Genomic DNA, 23,034 nt, shown 5'->3' on the forward strand with positions numbered 1-23,034 from the left:
TCTTTTTCTTGCATATATCCAGGCCCCTCATCTCAGATTCCTTGACCAACCTGGGTCCACATCTTCTAATCCCTCTACAGGGGACCACCATAGCCCGAACGTGACAAGGTAGTCCAAGTGGTGTGTGGAGACACATAAGATGGTCCAAGTGGTACCATTCTCCTTTATCTGTTCTTGCCTGTCAGCCTCTCAGCCCTTTTCTTGCCTATGCCAGCATTCTGCCTTTTCCTCTCTGTACCAGTCTTTCTACCCATTCTCTCTTCCCTTCCTCTGTACCAGCTTCTGTGACTATCCTGTCTGAACCAGCCTCTTCCCTTCCTTTGTGCCAGACTCTCTGCCCATCCTCTGTCTAAACTAGCCTTTCTGCCATCCTCTGTCTGTGTCAGCCCTTCTGCCCATCCTCTGTCTGCAACAACGTTTCTGCCCATACATTGTTTGTGCCAGCCTCTCTTCCCACTGCCTCTCCCAGTCTTCCTCTCTTTCCTGTCACCCACAGCCTCTTCCTGTCACTCTCTGCCCATCACCCACTGCCTCTCACCATCATCCTCTCCCCATCATCCTCTGCCTCTCTCCTTCACTCTTTACTTTACCTCATCACCCACTCCTTCTCCCTGTTTCCCTCTTTGTCACTGCCTGTCACCTATTGACTGTCACCCACTGCCTCTCCCCAGTGTCACTCACTCCTTCTCTACAACTCCCTCTCTGTCACCCTTCACCTCTTTCCAGTGTCACCTACTGCCTGTCACCCACTGCCTCTCCCCAGCATCACCTAATGCCTTTCACCTACTGACTGTAACCCACTGCCTCTCCCCATTTGTAGGAGTGCACAAATTTATAGTTTGCAGGGGGGCTCCGAACACCTTAGTACCAGCCCTGCGGGCTCCACCTGCAGTGCAGCGTGATTTTACCAAGGTACAAAGTTACTTGCTCTTTTTTGCTTTTCTTCCAATTTAGAATCATCCCCAGTGTGTGGCTGAGTTATTTCTTCATGTATTTTGGACTATGGACCTTATTCAAGGTGAGATGTACTGTACTAAGCCTTGGAAAGTGATAAAGTAACAACCAATCAGCTCCTGTCACTTTACAGACTGCAGGGTCTATGTACTAAGCCTTGGAGAGAAATACTGTAAAGTGGATGGAGATAAAGTAAGAACCAATCAGCTCCTAACTGTCATTTTTCAAACACAGCCTGTAAACTGACAGTTAGGAGCTGATTGGTTGGTACTTTATCTCCATCCACTTTATCTCTATCCAAGGCATATTACATAGACCCCTGTTTTTGAAAAATGACAGTAAGGAGCTGATTGGTTGGTACTTTATCACTCTCCACTTTATCACTCTCCAAGGCTTAGTACATCTCCCCTTCACGTAAAAGCTGTAGGAGATATATGCATGTAATTACTTCCACAGTAGCAAAGTGCTTTAATCCGGATGTGGAAGACTCTCCAAGCTAGTCGTGACAGATTTCACTTCCCCATTTACATTATTCATCTTAAATGTAAACACCTATAAGTTTAGTAATACAGATAAGCTTCTCTGAGTCATGGGCCCCTCAGATTGACATTACTATAACTACCACAGTGCTGGTCATAATAGGATTTTCACTGACCCAGACAATAAGAGCTGCGAGAGACATTGTTATAAAAAATAAAAAAAATGTATATGCCAGGTCAGTGTTAGAAAACAGAGACATACAGGTAATGCAGAGAAAGTATAAGTGTATTTTTATACTATTCACAGAATAAGGTTAGATTGGGTTTTGGGAATATACAGTAATTACATTTGGAACATGGGGAATATTATCAAATCAAGGGATAATATAAGATTTAGGAGATTTAATTGATAATATTACAGCAATATATGATAGAACTTTTAGATACTTTGGTAGGGAACTATTAGCAATTAAGACAGAACTTGTGTAGTACAGAATAGTATTAGATTACTGTAACTCTTATCAGCTTCCACAGGATCCTGTCTTACAGTACATTACAAACAGTACAGTACATGAAGTAACGTGTTGCACCTATCTCACAAACATATCCAATATAAGAAAATGAAGATAATTATCCAAATAAAAATTTATTTTGCTATAAGATATAACTGTATTAGTGTGATACCTAATTATTGGGTTTCATACATACTATAAGTATACAGTGTCGGATTGGGCAATGAGGGGCCCATCGGGGAATCAGTGGTAAGGGCCCATGCTAAAGGAGTGTAGTCATCCACCACAGAGGTTTGGCTAGCCATTAGTCAAATCTTGGTGTAGTTTCTATAGGTGGAAACCAAGCCCCCATGTTGATCAGTGGTCCTTCTTTACCATGTAACTTACTGTCTAATAAAGTAACAACCTATAATTTTAGGTCTAAAACCTGACACCTAGAGGAAGTGGGCCCACAGGCAGTGGGGCCCACTGGGGAATTCCCTTGTAACCCTATGGGCCAGTCCAAACCTGTAAGTATATGGTTTTCCAATATAATGCATACAATTAGGATGCTTGCTAATACTAATATTGATAATGCTATTTTATATACATTTCATAGTCATTTGGATGATAAAATGTATAAGTGTGTAGTAAATAGATTTTCTAAAGCTACTCCTCCTGTATAAAGGTATGAAGGTGTTTCATGGAATTGTTAAAGTGAAAATATATGCTAAGCACATTTAACCATATATTAGCTGGACCTAGCTTTACATTATACCAGACAGTACTTAAATTAGTAGCCCATTGCTGCTTGTAATCCCCTAAAGTATCTTTCAGCTAAACTGCGCTACACAGTTTACCAATAGATCTAGGGCCTGCTTAGTGCATGATGAATATTTTACCTATTACCTGCAATACCTACCTATTCTTAAAAATTAACAATCAATGTCTGATTTGTGCCCTTATAAAAATGGAAAATGAACATACTAATTATGTTTGGCTGGATACAAAAGGGTATTAAACCTTATAGACTTCATCTTATTTTTTTGAACTAAGTAAAGGTACCTTTGCTCCACAAATTCTGCTAGTTGTAAGACTAGAATGTCTGTTTATATTTTAGTTAATTGGAGAATAGATTGTGTCGAACATAACATATTTTATAAACACAATTAAATGTTGTTATTCATAGTTCTTATTGCGTTCACAGCTGCACTGAATTGCTGATATCAATAGCAGATGTTTTGTCATTGCAGTTTTAGCTTACAGTTCATTAGTTGAGAAGAACACTATCCAAAATAAATTGGTATAATGCTAAAGGAGGAAAAGACCAGGAGCTGACAATTTCAGAAATAATTAAAGATCAATATAAAATAGGACATTTATATATTATTAAGGTATAAATATTTATTGAGTGGCATTTGCATAAAATCAATGCATTATAAAATAATATATTTATAGAGAAATAGAAATAAAAGAGAGAGAGTGAGAGAGAGAGTATTGTTTTTAGAGACTCTGATTTGAATTGGTAAAACAACATTAGTATAGACACAGTCACGCTGAGTAAGAAGATGCAGGTGTGGCTGCATTACTGTTCCCCTCTAAATCAGGTCCTAAGCAACATTCCAGAAACATACAGGGCCCTTTACAATGCTAGGTACAAAAAGCCTAAAGATAGCCACACACTAGACCAACTTACATCCAACCAGCCAACTAGTTAATTGGTTGGAATGAAAATCTGGTAAGGAATGAAAGCAAATGACAATCAGCAATTTGCTCCCAAACGCCAGAAAATGGACCAAAACTGTTGTTTGAACAAATTGTTTAGTTCAAACATTTAACAAACTTGTCTGACGACCATTTTCATCTGTTTTCTGGCATTTAGGAGCAAATTGCTGATCATCATTTACTCCCATACGTTACCAGATTTTCATTCCAACCAATCAACTAGTTGGATGGTTGGATGAAAGTTGGTCTAGTGTGTGGCCAGTTTAAGTGGAGGTAATGTTTGAGATCAGCGCATGCACTACTTTGGAACAGTGCCAGGGTCTATTCTACGCATGCTCAGGTGGAAGGGGCCCACATAGCGGCTGCACACAAGCCCACTCCTCACTTAATCCACCCTGTATGTAATTCTGTTAGATAATTACTTCTCCAATGATCTGATTATAGAATATAGACTTAAAGCAGTAAACGTTTGTACAGTACCTGTCCAGCTTGTTGCCTCTATTTTGGGTGACCCATATGTTTCTATGGAAAAAAAATTAAAGACTCTTTAGCAGGAAACAATACATTCTCCATCCATTACTATACAGTGACAGCAGTGAAGAGATGTGCTGGTAACATGTGTTTACGCTGTGTAGACTTAATCTAGCAATATTGGGAGATAAAATGCAATAACGTCCCGCTAGACAAAATGAACTTTGTAAACAGACAATAAACAGAAGTTAGGTAATAGAAATACTACTATGTACGCACAGTATAACCACCAGCATAATCCAATTCCAAGGACACTCATGGTAACTGGTGTTCAAAGGGGACACGGGGCCTGATTCAGACCCGCTCGCGAGCGCTGAGTGCTCGCAAGCGGGTCGATGTTGGGCAAGTGTGCATGCGCACGATGGAGGCTGCTCCTTCGTGCGCATGCGCGAGACCCGGATAGCTACGGGCAATCAGTCGCTCCGGGTCTCGCATCAAAGGGGGCGTGCTGTCGATGGTGAGCCATGCCGGGACGTGGCTGCCCAGACGGAGGCGTACCCATGGGAACGCCTACCGTCTGGGTCCGGCCCCACTGACATCACTAGTGATGTCAGTGGGAGTGATTTTAGCTCTGATAGAGCCAAAATCACTCCAGGGCTTTCGGCCACGAGACCCTACCGCAAAGTTCTCGTCGCAAGCCCGATGGTCGCGATGCTCTTGACCATTTCGACCATCAGATTGGACGCTCGAATAAGCTGTGGGTGGTAACCCACAGCTATGCGAGTGTCCAAAAGGCCGCACAATTAAAAAAAAAAAAACGTCCTGATTCAGAGCCGGCGCTCGTTCAGAGCGTCCGGGTCTGAATCAGGCCCATGGTCTCTCCATGGGTGTAGCATTGCTAGTCTGGGATGTGGAATTTGTGTGAAAAGTGTGTGTGTGTGTGTGTGTCTGTGGGGGGATTTGTGAACAACATATGTCCTTGGATATCTCCAATGAATGGACACACAGTAAATATAGACATGTTTAACATGTAGCTTATCAATGGCCATGTTCCCCCTAGTGCAATACTAAATAGGATTTATTATTATCCCTCATTTGTGCAGCAATAACACAGTACACATACAATTATATAGAAGGTGGAGACGTCCTGCTTACTCAAGAAACAGGAAATTCTCATAGCCCTGATGGGCAAATACGCTAATGCCCATGTAACAACTAATTGTATTATTTTCTCCCTGCAGATGTAGTTTCCAGTTTATCGAAGAAATACTATTTATTTCTGACCTAAAGTACCTCTGTGTTGACATATATATCTCTATATGCTATTCACCTATACACCATGGCAAAGACCATAGATGAGGAGATTGCAATCTTATAGAAAGTAGCCTGCATATTACTTTCTTCGGAGGGGGTGACACCAAAATGCCGGCTCCTCTGCAGTGACAGGAGCCAGGAGCTGCAGTGTGATATTCTCCTGCAGCACCCGTATCCTGTCATAGAAGAGGAGCCGATAGTGCTGACAGCCCAGTCTCCCGGGGCAGCCCAGCATCTCCGGCGATGCTGGGCTGCCCCTGGAGTGAAGTCATCGGGATCCCCAGTGATGCCACGCCCCTTTATTTTAGGCCACATCCCTTTAACAGCAAAGTCCAGTTGGAAGACAGTAAAATAAAGCATGACAAATAGCACAATGAGGATAAAAACACATAACAGAACATAAAAGAACAAAGAAAATAAAATATAAAACAAAACATAATAAAGTGAAATAAAACAGAAAGAGCAATTATATTTAAAGACATCACATGAAATGCACACCTGGCACAGGACATTAGGATTACATACCTGGCACGGGACATTAACATTTTCTATACTATAAGATATTTACAGATGTGTCTATAAGCACCTATACTCAAATAGCTTATAATAGCCTCATTTAGCATGCCACGGACTGTGCAATTTAGCTGCGCCAAAACACTAAAGTGTCTAGCACACTTTATTTGTGCAAAGATGCAAAACTGAGGAAAAAGTAGCACAATGGAGGAAAAAGTAGCACAATGGAGGAAAAAGGTAGCAAAATTTCACAATCTAGGGTATAAAGGAATAGGACAGATTTGATAAGAGTGGCCTGTGCCATGCATCATTTTGCTTTATCTGCAACTGTATACTAATTCTTTTGCGCCAAAAAAAGGTAATCCTAAGTACTTAGTAAACTATGGGGTAAATGTAATAGGGTCTGAGTTTTTTCTGTGGGACAAACTCAGACATTCTCGCACATTTAAAGGTCCGAGTTTGTCCCACAACCCATCAAATGGTATAGCCTGCGAACTTGTGAGTTCAAGGCTATTAGATTATCCGAGTCTGTGCGAGTTTTCTCCTATGAAAACTCGGACCTTGTAATGCAAAATCAGTGAGATCCGTGAAGACTTCTGTGTAAAAAAAAAATTAACAGTAAAAAACATAAAAATAAATGACGTGTTGAGCCTGCCCTGGTTCTTAAAATACAGGGGAAAAAATGTGTAGGTTCCCCTGTATTTTATGAACCAGCACCAGGCTCTGTTGAGTCAGTCCTGATTGACAAAATACAGGCGAAAAATGACGTAGGGGTCCCTCATATTTTAATCAACCAGCACCAGGCTCAGTGAGCTGGCTATATGGTACACAAAGGATAGGTGTATGAGGACACACCTGTATATGAATATTGGTTCTCAGGGTCCACAAACAGAAATGTTTTGTTTTAAACAGCCTCTCCTGCGCTAGAAGGTGAATGATTAAGTCAATAGTGATCAGAGCTGTTCTGATACATTAGCCACTTGCCTGACATGGTCGCAGTTTTCCAACCAAACCAGGCTGTGCGTTATCTGATCTGGTCGCCAACAATACGACCAGTCAGATAAACAGTGGGGTGGCTGCAGGAAGAGAATCTTCCAGCAGCTGCTGCTCTCAGAGGCACCTTCCGGTCACCTAGGCAAAGTCAACAATAACGGATAAGAAATCTCATGATGACCGCCAAATACAACAGTAAACTCATTATTGCACTAAGGGCCTGATTCAGCATGGATTGCAATTGCACCGGCGTATGCAGATTGGCCAATTGATGTGACAGGCCGTGAGTGTTTGAGGGCGGCGATGGGGGAGTGGTTGCAGAAACGCAGTTGTGCCTGTCCTCTGTTGCATGGGATTGCTTGAGTACTCACTGCAATTTCTGAGACAGGTCAGACCTGCTGTAATTTTACGTGACGGACCGATGTTCTCCGATGTTAACAATATATACGCAGGACTGCAAGGTATTATGGATATGAGAAAGCAGTAGTAGGTGTCTCTATGCTGGCTCAGCTGTGGCAGACATTAGCATATTTTCGCAGCAGCATTGCGTGCAATTACGCAGCTGTGATCGCAATTGCGATTCGTGCTGAATCAGGCCCTAAGGGCTCTATTTATTAACATTATTTTGACTAAAATAAAGTGAAAAAGGGTGTTTTCACACCTTTTTCACATTATTTTAGTATCACCTATAGTTATTACAGGGCAATTGGAGTAGAATTCGTAAAATTCTACTCCAACCCCTAAGTATCACTTATTTTTAGTAATCAGATCGCATTTCCCATAATTGTAATGGGAAATGTGATCCGACCAGAGTTACTAAAAATAAAATGTAAAAAAATATCGGGGAAAGCCCTGTGATAATAACGCCACCTGGAGGTGGCGTTATCCAGGGTCTCCCCCAGTTACTGGCCTCCTACTCTGCTCTAACGGGGAGAGCAGAGCCGGGAGTCGGTCCCAGTAATCAGCTGTGTGGTCTAAACAGACCGCAAGCTGATTACTGTAAAAAAAAGAAAAAACTAAAAATTTACTTACCTGACTCCAGGGACCGGTGATCGGGCCTCCGGTAATGACTGTAACTGTATATGTTGCAATTTATGAGTTGGAAATTTAGTTTGTGAACCTGGGAGTTCCATAGCACTATCTCAGTTGCTTGGGATTTACTATCCCTGTTCATTTTAGAGTAGGTTAAGGCGCTACTAATTTGTCTGTTTTAATATTTTCTAAAGTGGGGAATTGGTTTAACCACTAGTTGGCAGCCTTCCTTCTCTGATTTTAAAACTGTGTGTGCGCGCAAATTGTTTTATCTTATTTCTTAACACTGCGTGTGGTGTATGGCATGTTATCAATTTTACATTTTCAGGCAGTAAACTTTCCCTTTATTATTAGAGGTAGTGTTATTTTTCTTTTTTTTTCTTTTTTTTAAAAAGACAACTTCACACTGCATCTTACAGTGCTAATATTAACGCAGTGGCATGGCACCTACTGAGCATTAGTATTTAACACAGTACCACTGCTTGGCCTGCCTGAACACACTCAAGTTTTATAAAAATGAGTTTGTTCTTACACAAAAAAAAAAGGCCAACGTCACACTGCGACTGACAGCACTGATATCAATGTGGTGATACGGCACCTACTGACCATTATTGTTTAACACAGTATCACTGACAGGCCTGAACAGTGAACACACACAAATTTTACAAAATAAATCCTTTTTCTTTTTTTTTTAACAAATAACCTCAAGATTTCGCAATACACTGCTACTAAATGGCTTTTTTTAATGCAGAAGACACAATGCTAATGGCTTGAACTCACTGCTCCTCAGGTCCCTAATGTTGTTTTATAAATGAATGACACAGTGCCCTTGCCTTTACTGGCTTTAGGTACACAACTACACACTGTCTGCACTGTGGCTGCTAAAATGATAAAATTATTATTTTTTTACAAAATTTCAGGGAGCCCTGCCTGCACACACCTAGGATCTCCTGCATCACAATGGCACCTGAACACGATGGAGGGAGTTTTATATGCAATCCACAACACGCAGGATCTGATGTCGGGAAGTTGACGTTTTGCCTCATTTTAGGATTTTTACAAGTCACGGTCACAACTTGTCTCCCTCTAACAGTTTACCTTCTCATGACGCTGTTGTTTCCGGTTCCCTCTGTTGCTAGGCAATCTGCATGCCACAGGAGGTCACATGTTATCCACAGCATGGCGTGATTGGTTCCTCCTCCTATTTGTGCATGCTGGCCTTTTGCCACCTCGCAGACTATAGCGTTCCTGTAGGTTCTCTCAGCTCAGCTGCATGGTCAGCATTTTGTATCTCCTCGTGGTAGTGTATTCTGGTTCTCCAGCTGAATTGCTTTGCCACTGGCTCCCAAGCCTCTCCGTCGGCTCCCTAGCCGCACCAGCAGCTTCCGTGCTGCCACCGGCTCACCAGCAACTACATCGGCTTACCAGCTGCACCAGCTGCTTCCATGCTGCCACCGTCTCACCAGCCATTACATCGGCTTCCCAGCTGCACCAGCAGCTTCCGTGCTGCCACAGGCTCACCAGCAACTACATCGGCTTATCAGCCGCACCAGCAGCTTCCGTGCTGCCACCGTCTCCCAAGCCACACCATCGGCTCTCAAAGCCGCATCGCAAGTACACAAACTTGTGTACCGGCTCTCAAGCCAGTATACACGGTGATCGTTTATAGGTCTAAGGGTGCAACGGGTGGCTGTTAGTGGCGGAAGACCTCGCTGACCTGGGTTGTAGGGGTTCACATGAAACGAGCTTTGGGATTCATAAAATTATAGTTGGCTACAAAAAAAATAGACTGGAGAGCAGTCATGGAACAGCTGCAGAATCCTGCCCAGGTGCTTGCTGCTCAAATCCAAGTCCTCACTCAGAATGTCCAAGAACTCTCCCTGCGCGTTGAAGTAGGCTGGTCTCCTGCTGTTTTGGTTTTTCCCAGGGAGCCAATAATGAACTTGCCGGATCGATTTTCTGGAGATCGCCGGCAGTTCCTTAACTCCCTCAAAAGTTGCAAGATAAACTTCAGGCTACATCCCATCTCCCCATGGACAGAATCACTATGAGTGGGACTGGTAATTTCCCTTCTTCAGGGGGATCCACAAATATGGGCAATTCACAAACTTGGGCCATTGGGTTGCCCGCAACCCATGCCTCGCTGCAGTCCGTTAATGCCTTTTTTACGGCCATGGGCTTATTGTACCATGATCCTGATAGATCTGCCTTGGCTGAGACCAAAATGCGTTCCCTCAAGCAGGTTCAGAAGGCAGCGGAAGACTAATCTTCTGAATTCTGCAGATGGGCTACTGGCTTTGGTTGGAATGATCCAGCCCTTGACCGACATCTCCAGGAACGTAGACAGTAACAAAACCTTCTCACAAGGTCACCCGCTCCCCCACTTGGGCTCCATCCTCTGATCCGGAGGAGCCAATGCAAATTGGTGCGTCTCGGTTATCACCCGAAGAGAGACGCAGGAGATGAACCCTAAGCCTCTGTATGTATTGTGGGGACAATGGGCATAGTGTGAACAACTGCCCACTCAGGCCAGTAAAAGGCAAGGCCTAATTGTCCAGGAGGATTTGCATTTAGGCCTGGCTCCTATTTCCCCCAACAACTCGGTACTAGTCCCTGCAGCCATCCAAATTGTCAGCTCCTCTCTGACCACTTGGCCATTTCAGGACAGCGGGGCAGCTGGCAACTTCATAGATTTTCGTTTCTTCAAGTCACTAGGTGTTCCCGCCATTCCATTGGATTGGGAAATCCCTATCTGCGGACTGGATGAAAGATTGTGGTCGCATTAAATTTAAAACACCTCTTTCTCCATATGTCAGTTGGAGTCCTGCATTCAGAGACTATTTCCTTCTATCTCCTCCAGTGTCCTTTAGCACCATTCATTCTCTGTCTCCCTTGGCTCAGGGATACTATTTCCCCTTCCTCTGGGGAATTAGTAAGGTGGTGCCGTGCCTGTCAAACTGGTTGTCTTGCAGTTCCAATTCTGAGATTTCGCTGATGTTTTCTCCAAGCAGCTGGCAGATGTTGTTCCTCCACATCGGTCATACAACTGTGCTATTAACTTAGTGCCTGGAGCGAAACTACCTAAAGGCTGATTGTATTCTCTTTCCATTTCAGAAGACAAGGCGATGAGAGATTACATCAAGGACGCACTGGCAAAGGGATTTATCTGTCCCTCTAAGTTACCGGTGGGGTCTGGCTTCTTCTTTGTGGAGAAAAAAGACGGGTCTCTCCATCCATGTATTGATTATAGAGGTCTGAACAACATTACCATTAAGAACTCCTACCCACTACCTCTCATCTCGGTACTCTTTGACCAGCTGTTATGATTGTCGGGGATCCGACACCCAAGAATCCCTGTGGAAGAGCGGTACAGACAAGGTGGAAAGAGAAGTTTATTAATTGCCCCGGACAACTGGCTGAACGCCGGTACAAGAAGTCTTGTTGATGGTAAGGAGACACGAGTGGAGGCGTTTGCGCCAGATAGCTGTAGCAGTTGGCCAACCGGTGAAGATGAAGCTGGTGCCGAAGATTTTGCTGAGTGGCTGGGCGGAACAGCTGAAGCCGAGGTAGTGGCTTGAGGCCGATGTTGTGGCTTGAGGCCGATGTTGCGACTTGAGGCCGATGTTGCAGCTAGAACCCGATATTTTGGCCTGAGGCCGATGTTGCAGCTTGAGGTCGATGTGGCTAGAGCCCGATTTTGTGGCCTGAGGTCAATGTTGCAGCTTCAGGCCGATGTTGCAGCTTCAGGCCGATGTTGTGGCTTGAGGCCGAACGGCTGCTGAGGCGGCTACAAAACTTTACCTTGTTTTATGCCATTGTATATTATTTGCATCACAACATTGCATCATGTGATGGTGCTTTATAAATAAGGGATATTAACAATATCTATCACTTTTAGTAAAACAGTATTTGATCCTGTTGGATAACTACTGCTCCAATATCTAAATATACTGTATAGTATAAAAATAAGAGTTGTTGCCCTTCGTGACAGGCAGGCCCTCTCTCAATTGCTGTGCCTTCTAGTCTACCCAGGAGGGACCACTGGCAACAAGTTCAGCATCCCAAAAATAAACCCAGAGGAGATGAATCTTCACAGGCGTCTGACCCCAATGAACTGCGGCTGACCTGCTACATTTCCTAGTTTTATGACTGACACTTTTCCTTTACTCTGTATTTACTGTTGTTATTGCTGGGAGTCGTTATGCCTTCATACAGGACTATCTTTACCAGTAATTGTTATTCTCATTTAGATTCACCATCACTTTTACTAATGCTGTAGACTAGTGTCTAGCCTCTCCAGTCTCATTTGTCAATGTCACCAACGACATTAATTTTAGTTTCTTAGTCCATGGTTCAAGTATGGAGGTTTCAGGTTGACAAAGTAGTTAGTCTTTGAACTAGTTTTTTATTGTTTATTTTTCTCTAATATTTGCCCATCGTGGATGTTTGTTTATTTTTTCATGCCTCACTTAAGAGTCATACATCGTTTTAGATATTTGCCAAAAAGCACTATTTATTATCACTGTTCCCATTGTTATCACTATTTTGTATGTTTACCCTTTTTTGGCTCCATATACCTATATTTTTAGAATAGCAAAGTAACTGACCCCCAATGTGTGCCCCCTACCACTGTCTTTTTCCTGTGACATGGGTACTCTAGTAGTTCCCTTACTGTCCTTTTGTGGTTTTCCACTATTCCTATCGTATTGCTGTATCATTGCAATTTTTCTTTTTTGTTCCCCCCCCCCTCCTCTCCCTTGTCCTCTTCCCTTCTCCCTCTTTCTCCCCTCTTTTTTTTGTCTTTACTAATCAAACTGCTCCTCCAGTTCCAATGTGTATTGCTGTATAGGTCTTTATTTTCCCTATATCCATGGCTGCCTCTCTCCATGTAGTGTCTATCAATGCTAGGGGTTAAACATCCCTGAGAAAAGGGCTAAAGCTCTCCACTCCATCCATGCTGATAGGGTGGATGTTGTTCTGGTCCAAAAATCCCACTTTTGTCAATCCTCTTCTGCACCACAGCTTAGTAACCAATTTTACCCCACAGCATATTACTGTAATTACTCCCAAATTCAAAGGGGTTGCTATTTTATTTGCTAAACATCTGCCTGTTTTGAATGCTGAAGTGCATAACTTGGAGGAGGGGAGATGTCTGCTGGTTAAATGCTCTATATTTAATGAACTTTTTACAATTGTCAATACTTAGGCCCTAAATCAGGGTCAATTGGCCTTTCATGAGAAGGTTCTGAATAAGATTGATTTGATCCAGCAGGGGATCTTGGTAGTCGTTGGGGATTTCAATTGGGCCCTGGATGACCATCAGGATACCTCATTGGGCTCCTCAACTGTTCTGAGCCGTACATCAAGATGGGTAAGGTGCTTTCTGCACACTCACCAGCTTTTACATACTACTCTAGCCCTCATCAGTCATACTCCAGGATAGATTACATACTACTTGGTCATAGACCTCTTCACTTGGTTCAGGTAGCCTCTATAGGTGTAACGACCTGGTCCAACCACGCCCAAGTTAGCCTTGAATTGTCCCTTGGGTTTACTGACCCTCAATGTAGATCCTGGTGTTTTAATGAATCCTTATTGAATGACCCTTATTGCAGATCATAAATAGAGGAGGCTATTAAAGTTTATACAAACTGCAATGTATCTCTGGATGTCTTAAGCCTCACTATTTGGGAAGCTCATAAATGCATCATAAGGGGAAAATACATTCAATTGGGTTCCTACCTAAAGAAACAAAGGGTGGGACAGATAGAGGGGCTGTTGCAAAAAAAATACAGATCCTGGAGACTACCCACAAAACTTCCCTTTCCTCTGATGTTTATTTAGAACTAGTTAAAGCACAAAAAGCATTAAAGAAACTTCTACTGGACAAAGTTAAACAATCCTTCAGGAAATGCCGTAGTTGGGGAAACAAACCAGGAAAGATGCTGGCAAGGGCTCTGCAAACTCAATGAGCTCTCTTCTTTATCCCCTTTTTTTAAGGACGAGAAGGGTTGGGTCTTCCATGACACCCGTATTATTCCTCACTGTATAAACTTCGTACTCCCTTGGCCTACCCTGATGCTACTGGAAAGCAACAAGCCATTAAGGCCTACCTTAATAGAATCGGATACCCTAGACTTGCTGACCTTGCAAGTGAAGAATTTTACGTTATCTGAACTTGAGGAGGCCATTAAATCAAATCCCTTGGGGAAAAGTCCTGGCCTGGACGGTTTTATTATCATTTACTATAAGACTTTTAGGGACAAGTTAACTCCTTTGCTTTTGGAGGCCTACAATACTGTTTCGGACCAGACCCCTTCTCTCGCCATTCCCTGTAGGCCCACATTATGGTCAAGGACCCCTCCCTGTGTCCCAGCTACCATCCAATCTCTCTTCTAAATGTTGATGTCACACTTCTTGCAATTAGATTGAAGCATTTCCTGCCTATTCTTATGCATAATGATCAGGTGGGGATTGTTCCAGGCCATGAAGCTAGGGACAATACTTCCATAATGATAGCTCTCCTTCACCATATCTCATCTATGGATGCTTCAGCAATTTTATTGTCTACAGACGCTGAGAAGGCATTCGATAGGATAGATTGGAGAAAATTAAATAAAACTGTTGTATGTTCAGACACTGTGTTAAAAAATAATATCATTAAGGTGTCATTACTAGGAGCACTGTGAGGCACTGTGTTGTATGTTCAGACACTGTTTTGAAAAATAATGTCATTAGGGTGCCATTACTAGGTGCACTGTGAGGCACAGTGCTGTGTGTTCAGGAACTTAATTTTTTTTTTTTTAAATAAATCTGTTGTGTGTTCAGGCACTGTATTAAAAAATAATGTCATTAGTGTGCCATTACTAGAAAAACTGTGAGTCGATATGGATCAGTCGTTAGAAGAGTAGGAGCAGCAACTCAGTACTAGTGCTACGACTGCTGCCAGTCATGATGGTACTTTAACATCTACTAAAGCCGGTAGTCAAGGAGAAAGAAGGTTTAAGAAAGGGCATCTGAAATCTAAACAATATTTCACAATGTTAAAGAAAACATCACCTCTAATAATAAAAATTTAAATTAAATTGCCAACATTGATACCTCTACCGTGTCTCAATCTGATGTTAACAGACTCCTGATGAAAAATTCCCCTTAGTATGTGTGCCCATGTGATAAGGAATATAGATTTCATGCTCCACTGAGGCATGTGAAATTCCCCTTAGTATGTGTGTCCATGTGATAAGGAATATAGATTTCATGCTCCACTGAGGCATGTGAAATTCCCCTTAGTATGTGTGTCCATGTGATAGGGAATATAGATTTCATGCTCCACTGAGGCATGTGAATGACTGAAATTTGCTCTATAAAGCGATGCATAATATTCGTACGTACACAAGTTACTACCGCATTTTTTTGGGGGGGGGGGGGCAGAGGGTGGGCCCTCAGGGGTGGGGGGACCCATAGCACACAGGTGCAGGGTGTGTGATGCACATGGCCCATTGGGTCCCTCCTCCTCCGCGGTGCCATCTTTCCTGTGACATCTTTGGGAAGATGGAGCAGTGAAAGCTAGGACTCTGGCACTGTCCTACAGCATTTTCTTTATTACCCGCATACGTCATCTTCCCAAATATCACTGGGAAGATGGCACAGCGGAGGACCTATGGTTACTCACAACGGTCAAGTGAGATACTGGAGCCTTTGCAATTGCATACGGGAATGCAGCAGCAGGCTGAGACACATCCAGATAATGGTCACAAAATGCCTGTGTTTGAGTTGCCACTCCCACATTGCCACCACAAATGATCCCTGTCTATCAATCACTTTGCGAATAAAACCTCACTGTGAGCAACAACAGTATTCCATCGGGACGCATACCCCATGTGACTACGACGCATGCGTAGTTTTTAAACCATTTGCTAAGATTGCAAGTTTGCGTCCATCTCTAAATCAGGCCCCGAGGCTGGTAACATTTTTGGGTGGTGGGATTAATTAATTTAGAGCATATTTTTAAAATTAGCATGATCAATGCATATGATTATCACCATCAGCATTCCCACCAAAAAATTGTCTAATCATGTCAGCAGCATTTAACTCCACTTACTGTATGTACATAACCATTTTAGTACATTCTGTAATGTTGACAGAAGGACTTTGAGTTTGACAAAGGAAATAGAACAAATGCATGCTAGCAAACTGACTTTTGCTAAAAGACAATAACAGAATCTAGGTAAATCCCTGTGACAGAAAAAAAAATACCCATACACATCTTATGTTGATCTTTTTGTTGTTTCTTTTACTTTTTAGTCATCCATTATTTTTTTCTGCTTCATGACTAATGTAAACATCTGCTCACACTTCCACTCTATGAATTAAATGTATTTTGAATCCATTTTAAAAATGTTGTACTTAACAACTATACATATATATATTTGGCCCTGTATCTAAACCAGTGTTATGCAATATATGAAATGACACAAAATGGCTGCTGCCACTTTTAAATGCATACTATTACTATTAGCGAGAGCCTACGGCATGCTGGTCAATCATGAACTTGCCCCCAGCTATACAATGCTGTGATCACCGGCGGGCTGGATCACAATCATTATCAAGCCACCCAGGCTATCCACTTCACCCGGGTTGTGGGCAGCAGCGGGTAGTCACTTGGGGTCTTTGGGAGACTTGCCCACCTTTCCGGGCATCCAGGAGAGTCAACTGAGATTTGCGAGTCTTCTGGATGTTCCGCTAGAGTAGGCAAGTACTGTATGGCCAAAAATAAGGCTAGGGTGCATGCTGTCCAGTCCCAGACTGTATGATAAATACATATATATATATATATATATATATATTAAAGTGAGTAATGTGCAATAAATGCAGAATCACTGCACAAGTCCACACTGTTATGTGGAGTAATAGTGAATACTTTCACAAAATCCAAATATGTCACATCAATTGCTCTACCAAGGTCCATCATGAAACTTGCTCCTTGTAAACAACAATACCAGGCACACATGTAACTGCTGGATAACTACAACCAGTGGCATATCTATAATGGGTGCAAGTTGTACAGGAGCCCACACCAAAAACCCTGCGCTCATGTTCTTAAATACTTACCTCTCTGGAGTACCATGTTGGCAGTGGCAGAGCTGCAGAAATCTCCGGAAAAATGCTGCACACCATTTTCACAGAGACCTGTGCAGTGGACTCTGGCACAATGCACCACTGGCTAGAGAGGAGGGGGACCGGATGGAGACTGCACACGGGTACCCCCCTTTCTTAGTATCCCCCTGACTACAACTGTATGAGTGCAGCACGGAAGCAAAAGCTTTATCTAAAACTATAAGAGGAAGAGTGTTATATTAAAATAAATGATGAGGTATTGTATTGGGCAGTTCTGATATAAAGGGGTACACATGCATGGGGCCCGGCCAAATAGGGGTGGGCCCAGTGGTTCCAATGAACCAGAGATGCTTCTGATTCCGTTTGCCTGTGATTCAAGATTAAAGATAATGCTCCTGTGTAGCATGTAGCTTTTGATTGACTTGTGTGTTGGAAGGGGGGGGGTCAGGAGGAGAGGGCCACAGGCCGCAGGAAATAAAGGGAGAGATGGGAAAGTTACAGGAGATTCCTGACTGAGTTTGACCCTGGCTTCTACAATAGGCATTCTAGGGTTTGAAAGAGCAGTAGCAGGACCACAACTCACAAAGAAAGGCCATGGTCTGAACCTTTCCTTGCCACTTCATGTGTGTGTCCACATACTATTGCCAATTCTCTATTGATGCAGAATTGCTGGATCGAAGGGGGGAAACCAAAGTGATTCAGATGGGTGGAAAACAGTGTTGCAGATGAGGGAAAAACAGCAGTGCGTATGGTGGGGAGACAGAGTGGCACAGTTTGGAGGGACAGAGCAACATGTATGGAGTGGTACAGAGTGGTATGGACCCGAGAAGATAGAGCAGCGCAGATGAGTAAAGACAGATTGGTACGGATGAGAGAATATAGACTAGCACAAATGGGAGAACACACAACAGTAGGGATTGGGGAAAACAAATTGGTGCAAATGGGGGGAAGACAGAGAGATGTGGGTGGGGGAGAAATACAGGGAGATGCGGGTGGGGGGGACAGAGTGGTGCAGATGGAGGAAGAAAGAGTGGCACAGATGAGGGAAGGTCAGAGCGGCGTGGCTGGGGGGAAGGCACAGGTGCATATGGAAGGAAACAGAGTGGCACATATGCAGGTAGACAGAGCGGCGTGGATGGGGAAAAACAGTTTGGTGTGGATGAGGGAATAAAGACTAGCACTGTTGGTAGACCACACAGCAGTAGGGATTGGGGAAGATAGAGCAGCATGGAGGCATATAGGGGAAGAAAGTGTACATGCATAGCCAGTATGATAGTTTTAGAAATTAGGGAGCTGAATGTGTATTCTAAAGGGGCCTATTCATTAGCAGATCTTTCTGAAAGACAAAAGATTTATCTTTTGAAAATTCCTGGGGCTGCTCTGACAGATATTTGACACGTACATGACAGATTTTTGCAAACGACGAACGATATTGCATGACATCATTGTGGGAGTGGATGTTGCAACCCAGTGGGATTGTTGTGGCGACCGAATGGGAAGATTGTGAGCACTGAGTGGGCTGTGTGTGCCACATAAATGCTCAGACCTCAGTTGCATAGACTGCATGTGTGTATTCCAATGCACACAATTCTGTTGTCAAAGCTGGGTTTGAAATTGGACCCGGAGAGGAATCAGGTGTTACCTTTTGAACAGTCTCCTGGTATTGAAATGCTGCTGGTCGTAGGATTTTTTTGCTCATGGATAGCAGGTGAATATAGGGTAGAAACTTGATTGAAGAAATAAATAAATGGAGCAAGTCTGACTCAGTAACTGATACACAGGAGGAGATCACGAGGTCGGCAGGAATTGCAGACGGAGGAGGCAAACAGGAGTAGCACTTTCAGCAAAGGTCCTGGGGAGGTAAGTGCTGGATACTGACTCAGGCAGAGCAAAGGTTAATTCACAACTGGGACTGCAATTCACATGGAATGACACGTATGGGAGCACAGAAAGCTAGCACACAGCTTGCGCTGTGTAAGATGTTGCACTGGCAACTAAAGGACTCCCAGGAAGTCTTTAAGTACCACAGGATCATGCAGGATTGGCTGCCAGAATTCAGGAATGATGCTGTAACCGGATTGGCCCAATTCAGACACATGTCAGAAATCCAAGATGGCGGCACCCAGCAGTCAGCAGTGCAATAAACGCTACCAGCTTCGGCCACCCTTACATGCCTGCAGACCATCAACCTCTCCTCAGGGACCCCACTGCACCCAGCACTGACCTCCAGCAGCCTGCACCCCCGCCGGAGGGACCCCGCCAGAGGGCCTAGACAAGTAAGACCTGTGCCCTCCTGCATGTCTCAGCACTGGCCGTGACAGCAGCCCCTCCTTTATGAGTGGCCTCTGGACACATCCTTGGTCTCCTTGGATTTTCTTCATGGAATTTGCAAATCAATAAAGGGGCATGGACATCTGCCGCTTTTACCCAGCATTGTTCTCCTGGGCCATATCCTTCCCAGTCCAGTAAGTACTGAAGGTGACCATAACGGAACCGAGAATCCAAGATTTTCTTTACTTCGAAATCCCCACCTCTTTCCGTGTGGACTTTAGGAGACTGAGGAAGAATTTTGAGGAACCAATTGAGGACTAGATGTTTCAACAGGGAGCTATGGAAGGAATTTGGTATCTTTAGATAAGGAGGAAGCTTTAATCTATAGGACACTAGATTGATGACTTCCAGTATGGAAAACGGACCAATAAAGCGGGGTGCGAACTTCATTGAGGGTACTCGTAGCCGTAGGTTTCGGGTAGAAAGCCATACTTGATCTCTCACCTTCATGCTTATAACGTTTGGAAGTTTTCTGAAGAGATGAACGTACTTGAGCCCAAATTTGAGTAAAGTTCTGTAAGGTTGAAGCAACTGCTGGCACATCATAGACCGGGAGACTCTTGAACTCTGGGATGAGAACCATAGACTGTAAAAAATGGGGTTTGACCTGTGGAAGAGTTATAGGAGCTGTTGTGCGCAAACTCCACCCAAGGTAGAGAATCAGACCAATTGTCCTAAGATGATGACATATAAATCCTTAGAAACGCCTCAAGGTCTTGATTCACTCTTTCATTGGCTCCGTTGGTTTGGGGATGATAAGTGGTAGAAAATTTCAGTTTGACCTGCAGTACGGAACATAAAGCTCTCCAGAATTTTGCCACAAATTGGACCCCACGGTCGGAAACAATTTCAATAGGGAGTCCGTGTACATAAAATATGTTAACAATAAAGTGCTGAGCCAATTCAGAAGCAGAAGGTAACTTCTTGAGAGGTATAAAGTGTACCATCTTCGAGAATCGGTCAATTACCACCCAGATGGTGGTGTAACCATTGGAGGCCGGTAAATCTGTTACACAGTCCATCGCCAAATGAGACCAAGGGCGGACTGGAATGGATAAAAGCATAAGATTTCCTGCAGGAGATTGTCTGGAAGTTTTATGTTGTGCACATTGAGTGCAGGATGAAATAAATTCTGTAATTTCGGATTTCATGGCTGGCCACCAGTAGATTCCTTGTAGAAATTCCAGGGTTTTATGAATGCCTGCATGTCCAGAAAAACGAGATGTATGGGCCCAAGTTAAAAATTGTTTGCGCAAATCCAGTGCCACGAAGGTTTTCCCAGGACGTGGTTTAATATTGACAGCAGCAAATACTTTTGACTCAAGAACTAGTGTTTCCTTAAAGTTCTCTGTAAGATTTTCAGAGGATAAGGAGCGGGAGAGGGCATTGGCCTTTTGGTTCTGGGAACCCGGGCGAAAATAACTATAAGTCAAACATTTAGCAGAGATGCTAAATAAAAGAAAATTCCTTATGTGGGGCACTCGTTAATCTAGAGTCTAGAATGTTTAGAAGTATAAAGATGATATATATTAAAATGTAACCTATATTATTGCTATTTAAAAAATAGGTGTATCCAGACTCAAATTGTGAATAGCTAGTCTGCCCCGGAACACAAATGTATCCAACTCAGTTGATATGGTGGTGAATGTATAAATCACAAATACTTCCATTAATATCCAACCATCAATATCAATCTGGTGTGGTGGCGAATATATAAACCACAAATAATTCACAATAATGTCTAGCCACCTAGGAGTATATATAGATGATACAATATACATAGAATTTATAAAACAAAACACAATCACAGAAAAAAATTATAAAACAGGAAACTTTCCCTGTTCTTATGTATCACTGTAAGCACAGGTGTTCCAAAGAGAGTCGAATAACACAAAATTATGTCTTCTTTGGGTACAGTAGTACCTTAATTACATAGCACTATGGTGATGTTTAGAGGTGATGATGCTCACCCTTTTCATGGTGAAAATACTAAAGGTAATCTGAAACAGTTTTTCTATCAGAAATGTCTGACAAATATCAGTAACATCTGTAAATTGCACAGACCTCAATGACATTTAGCCTGCAAGAATGGTTTACATATATACATAACATTAAATGAAACTGCATAGACCTTTGAAAGAGAGCAATTATGTATTGTAAGTTAGTTTCCCATATTACAAGTTATGCATATAAAAAGCAGCATGACATTACATTATTGCACTGAAGCAGAGTGCCCCACATAAAGAATTTTCTTGTATCTAGCATCTCTGCTAAATGTTTGATTTATAGTTGTGTATTAATTTACATTTCCTAGCGAGCACCGCCAACCAGAGGCGTCACTTACTTCTGTGACATCCGGTGCGGCAGGACTGAAATGCTTTGTGCGCCGTGTTTGCGTGCTCGAAAGGGGAGTGTGGCTTCTCTAAAGGGGGTGTGGCTTCGACTGCGAAGCCATACCCCCTATGTGTGGCGATTCGGGAGGTGTTAATGCCTCCCATTCTCGGCACACAGTGGGCTTCCCCAGCACTCCTGCAGCTGCTGGGACAGCCCACAATCTCTCCCCTTCCTCTCTCCATGTCACGGTGACGCCATCCAACGGGGTAACACCAAAATAGCAGTGCCGCCAACCAAAGTGTATATAGCCTAAATTAAAACACTGTTATTCATGGAATAAGGTGGTTACTGATACATCATCTAATTTTAGTCCGGTGCGGGACCAGCTATAATTCTGTACAAATTAACCTGGGACGAAAAGTCAAAGTAAAATTAAAGTGAGAAAAGAACATTGCCCATCGAGCCAAGCGAGAGTTGAGGCACTGGATATATTTTTTAGAAACAAGAGATTCCGATGATCCTTGTATACAGTGATAGGAAATTTCGCTCCCTCAAGGTATCGCCACTCCTCGAAGGTTAATTTGACTTCCAATAGCTCCTGTTCTTCTATGGGATAATTCTTTTCAGCTGGTAAATTTGTTTTAGAAAAATACCCACATGGATGGATCTTATTGTCCTCGAATTTTTGTGACAAAACCACTCCCACTGCTTCGAATGAGTCATCTACCTCAAGAAAGAATGGTCTATTGACGTAAGGTTGTCTTAATACTGGTGCAGAAATAAAAGCCTGTTTCAGCATTTGGAAAGCAGTCTCTGCCTCAGGAGGCAGTCTGAATAGCTCCTTTGCAGGTCAAGGTGGAAAGGGGTGCCTTTCACAAATTTCCAGTAGTAGTTGGCAAACCCCAAAAATTTTTCCACAGCTTTCAGGGAGTTGTGGTGAGACCAGTCCAGAATGGCCTGTACTTTCTTGGGATCCATTTCTAAACTGGAACCAGAGATTATATATCCTAAGAAAGGAATGGATGGTACCTTGAATACACACTTCTCTAATTTGCAATATAAATGGTTCCTCCTCAGAAGACTCAAAACCTCTCTCACATGAGACCAATGATCTTCAAGAGTGGAGGAAAAAATCAAGATGTCATCAAGGTATACAACTACAGATACATAAGGTAGATCTCTGAAAATTTTGTTGACAAAACTTTGGAAGACAGGGGGATGCATTGCAGAGGTCAAAGGGCATCACCAGATATTCTAAGTGGCCATCCCGAGTGTTGAAA

At 43.0% G+C, this 23,034-nt stretch overlaps 1 protein-coding gene across 1 annotated transcript in view; it reads right to left on the bottom strand.

The window, feature by feature from the left end:
• LOC148529175 (uncharacterized) overlaps positions 1-23,034 on the bottom strand; it is a 150,416-nt gene that overhangs the window by 56,192 nt on the left and 71,190 nt on the right. The window contains exon 5 of the mRNA XM_088468849.1: positions 4,130-4,171. Coding sequence (XP_088324975.1) covers positions 4,130-4,171 — 42 coding nt within the window. The remainder of the gene's footprint in view (positions 1-4,129; positions 4,172-23,034) is intronic.

Source organism: Taudactylus pleione, unplaced genomic scaffold (genome assembly GCF_031769625.1).
Source record: "Taudactylus pleione unplaced genomic scaffold, aTauple2 ptg000086l, whole genome shotgun sequence".
Lineage (NCBI taxonomy): Eukaryota > Metazoa > Chordata > Amphibia > Anura > Myobatrachidae > Taudactylus > Taudactylus pleione.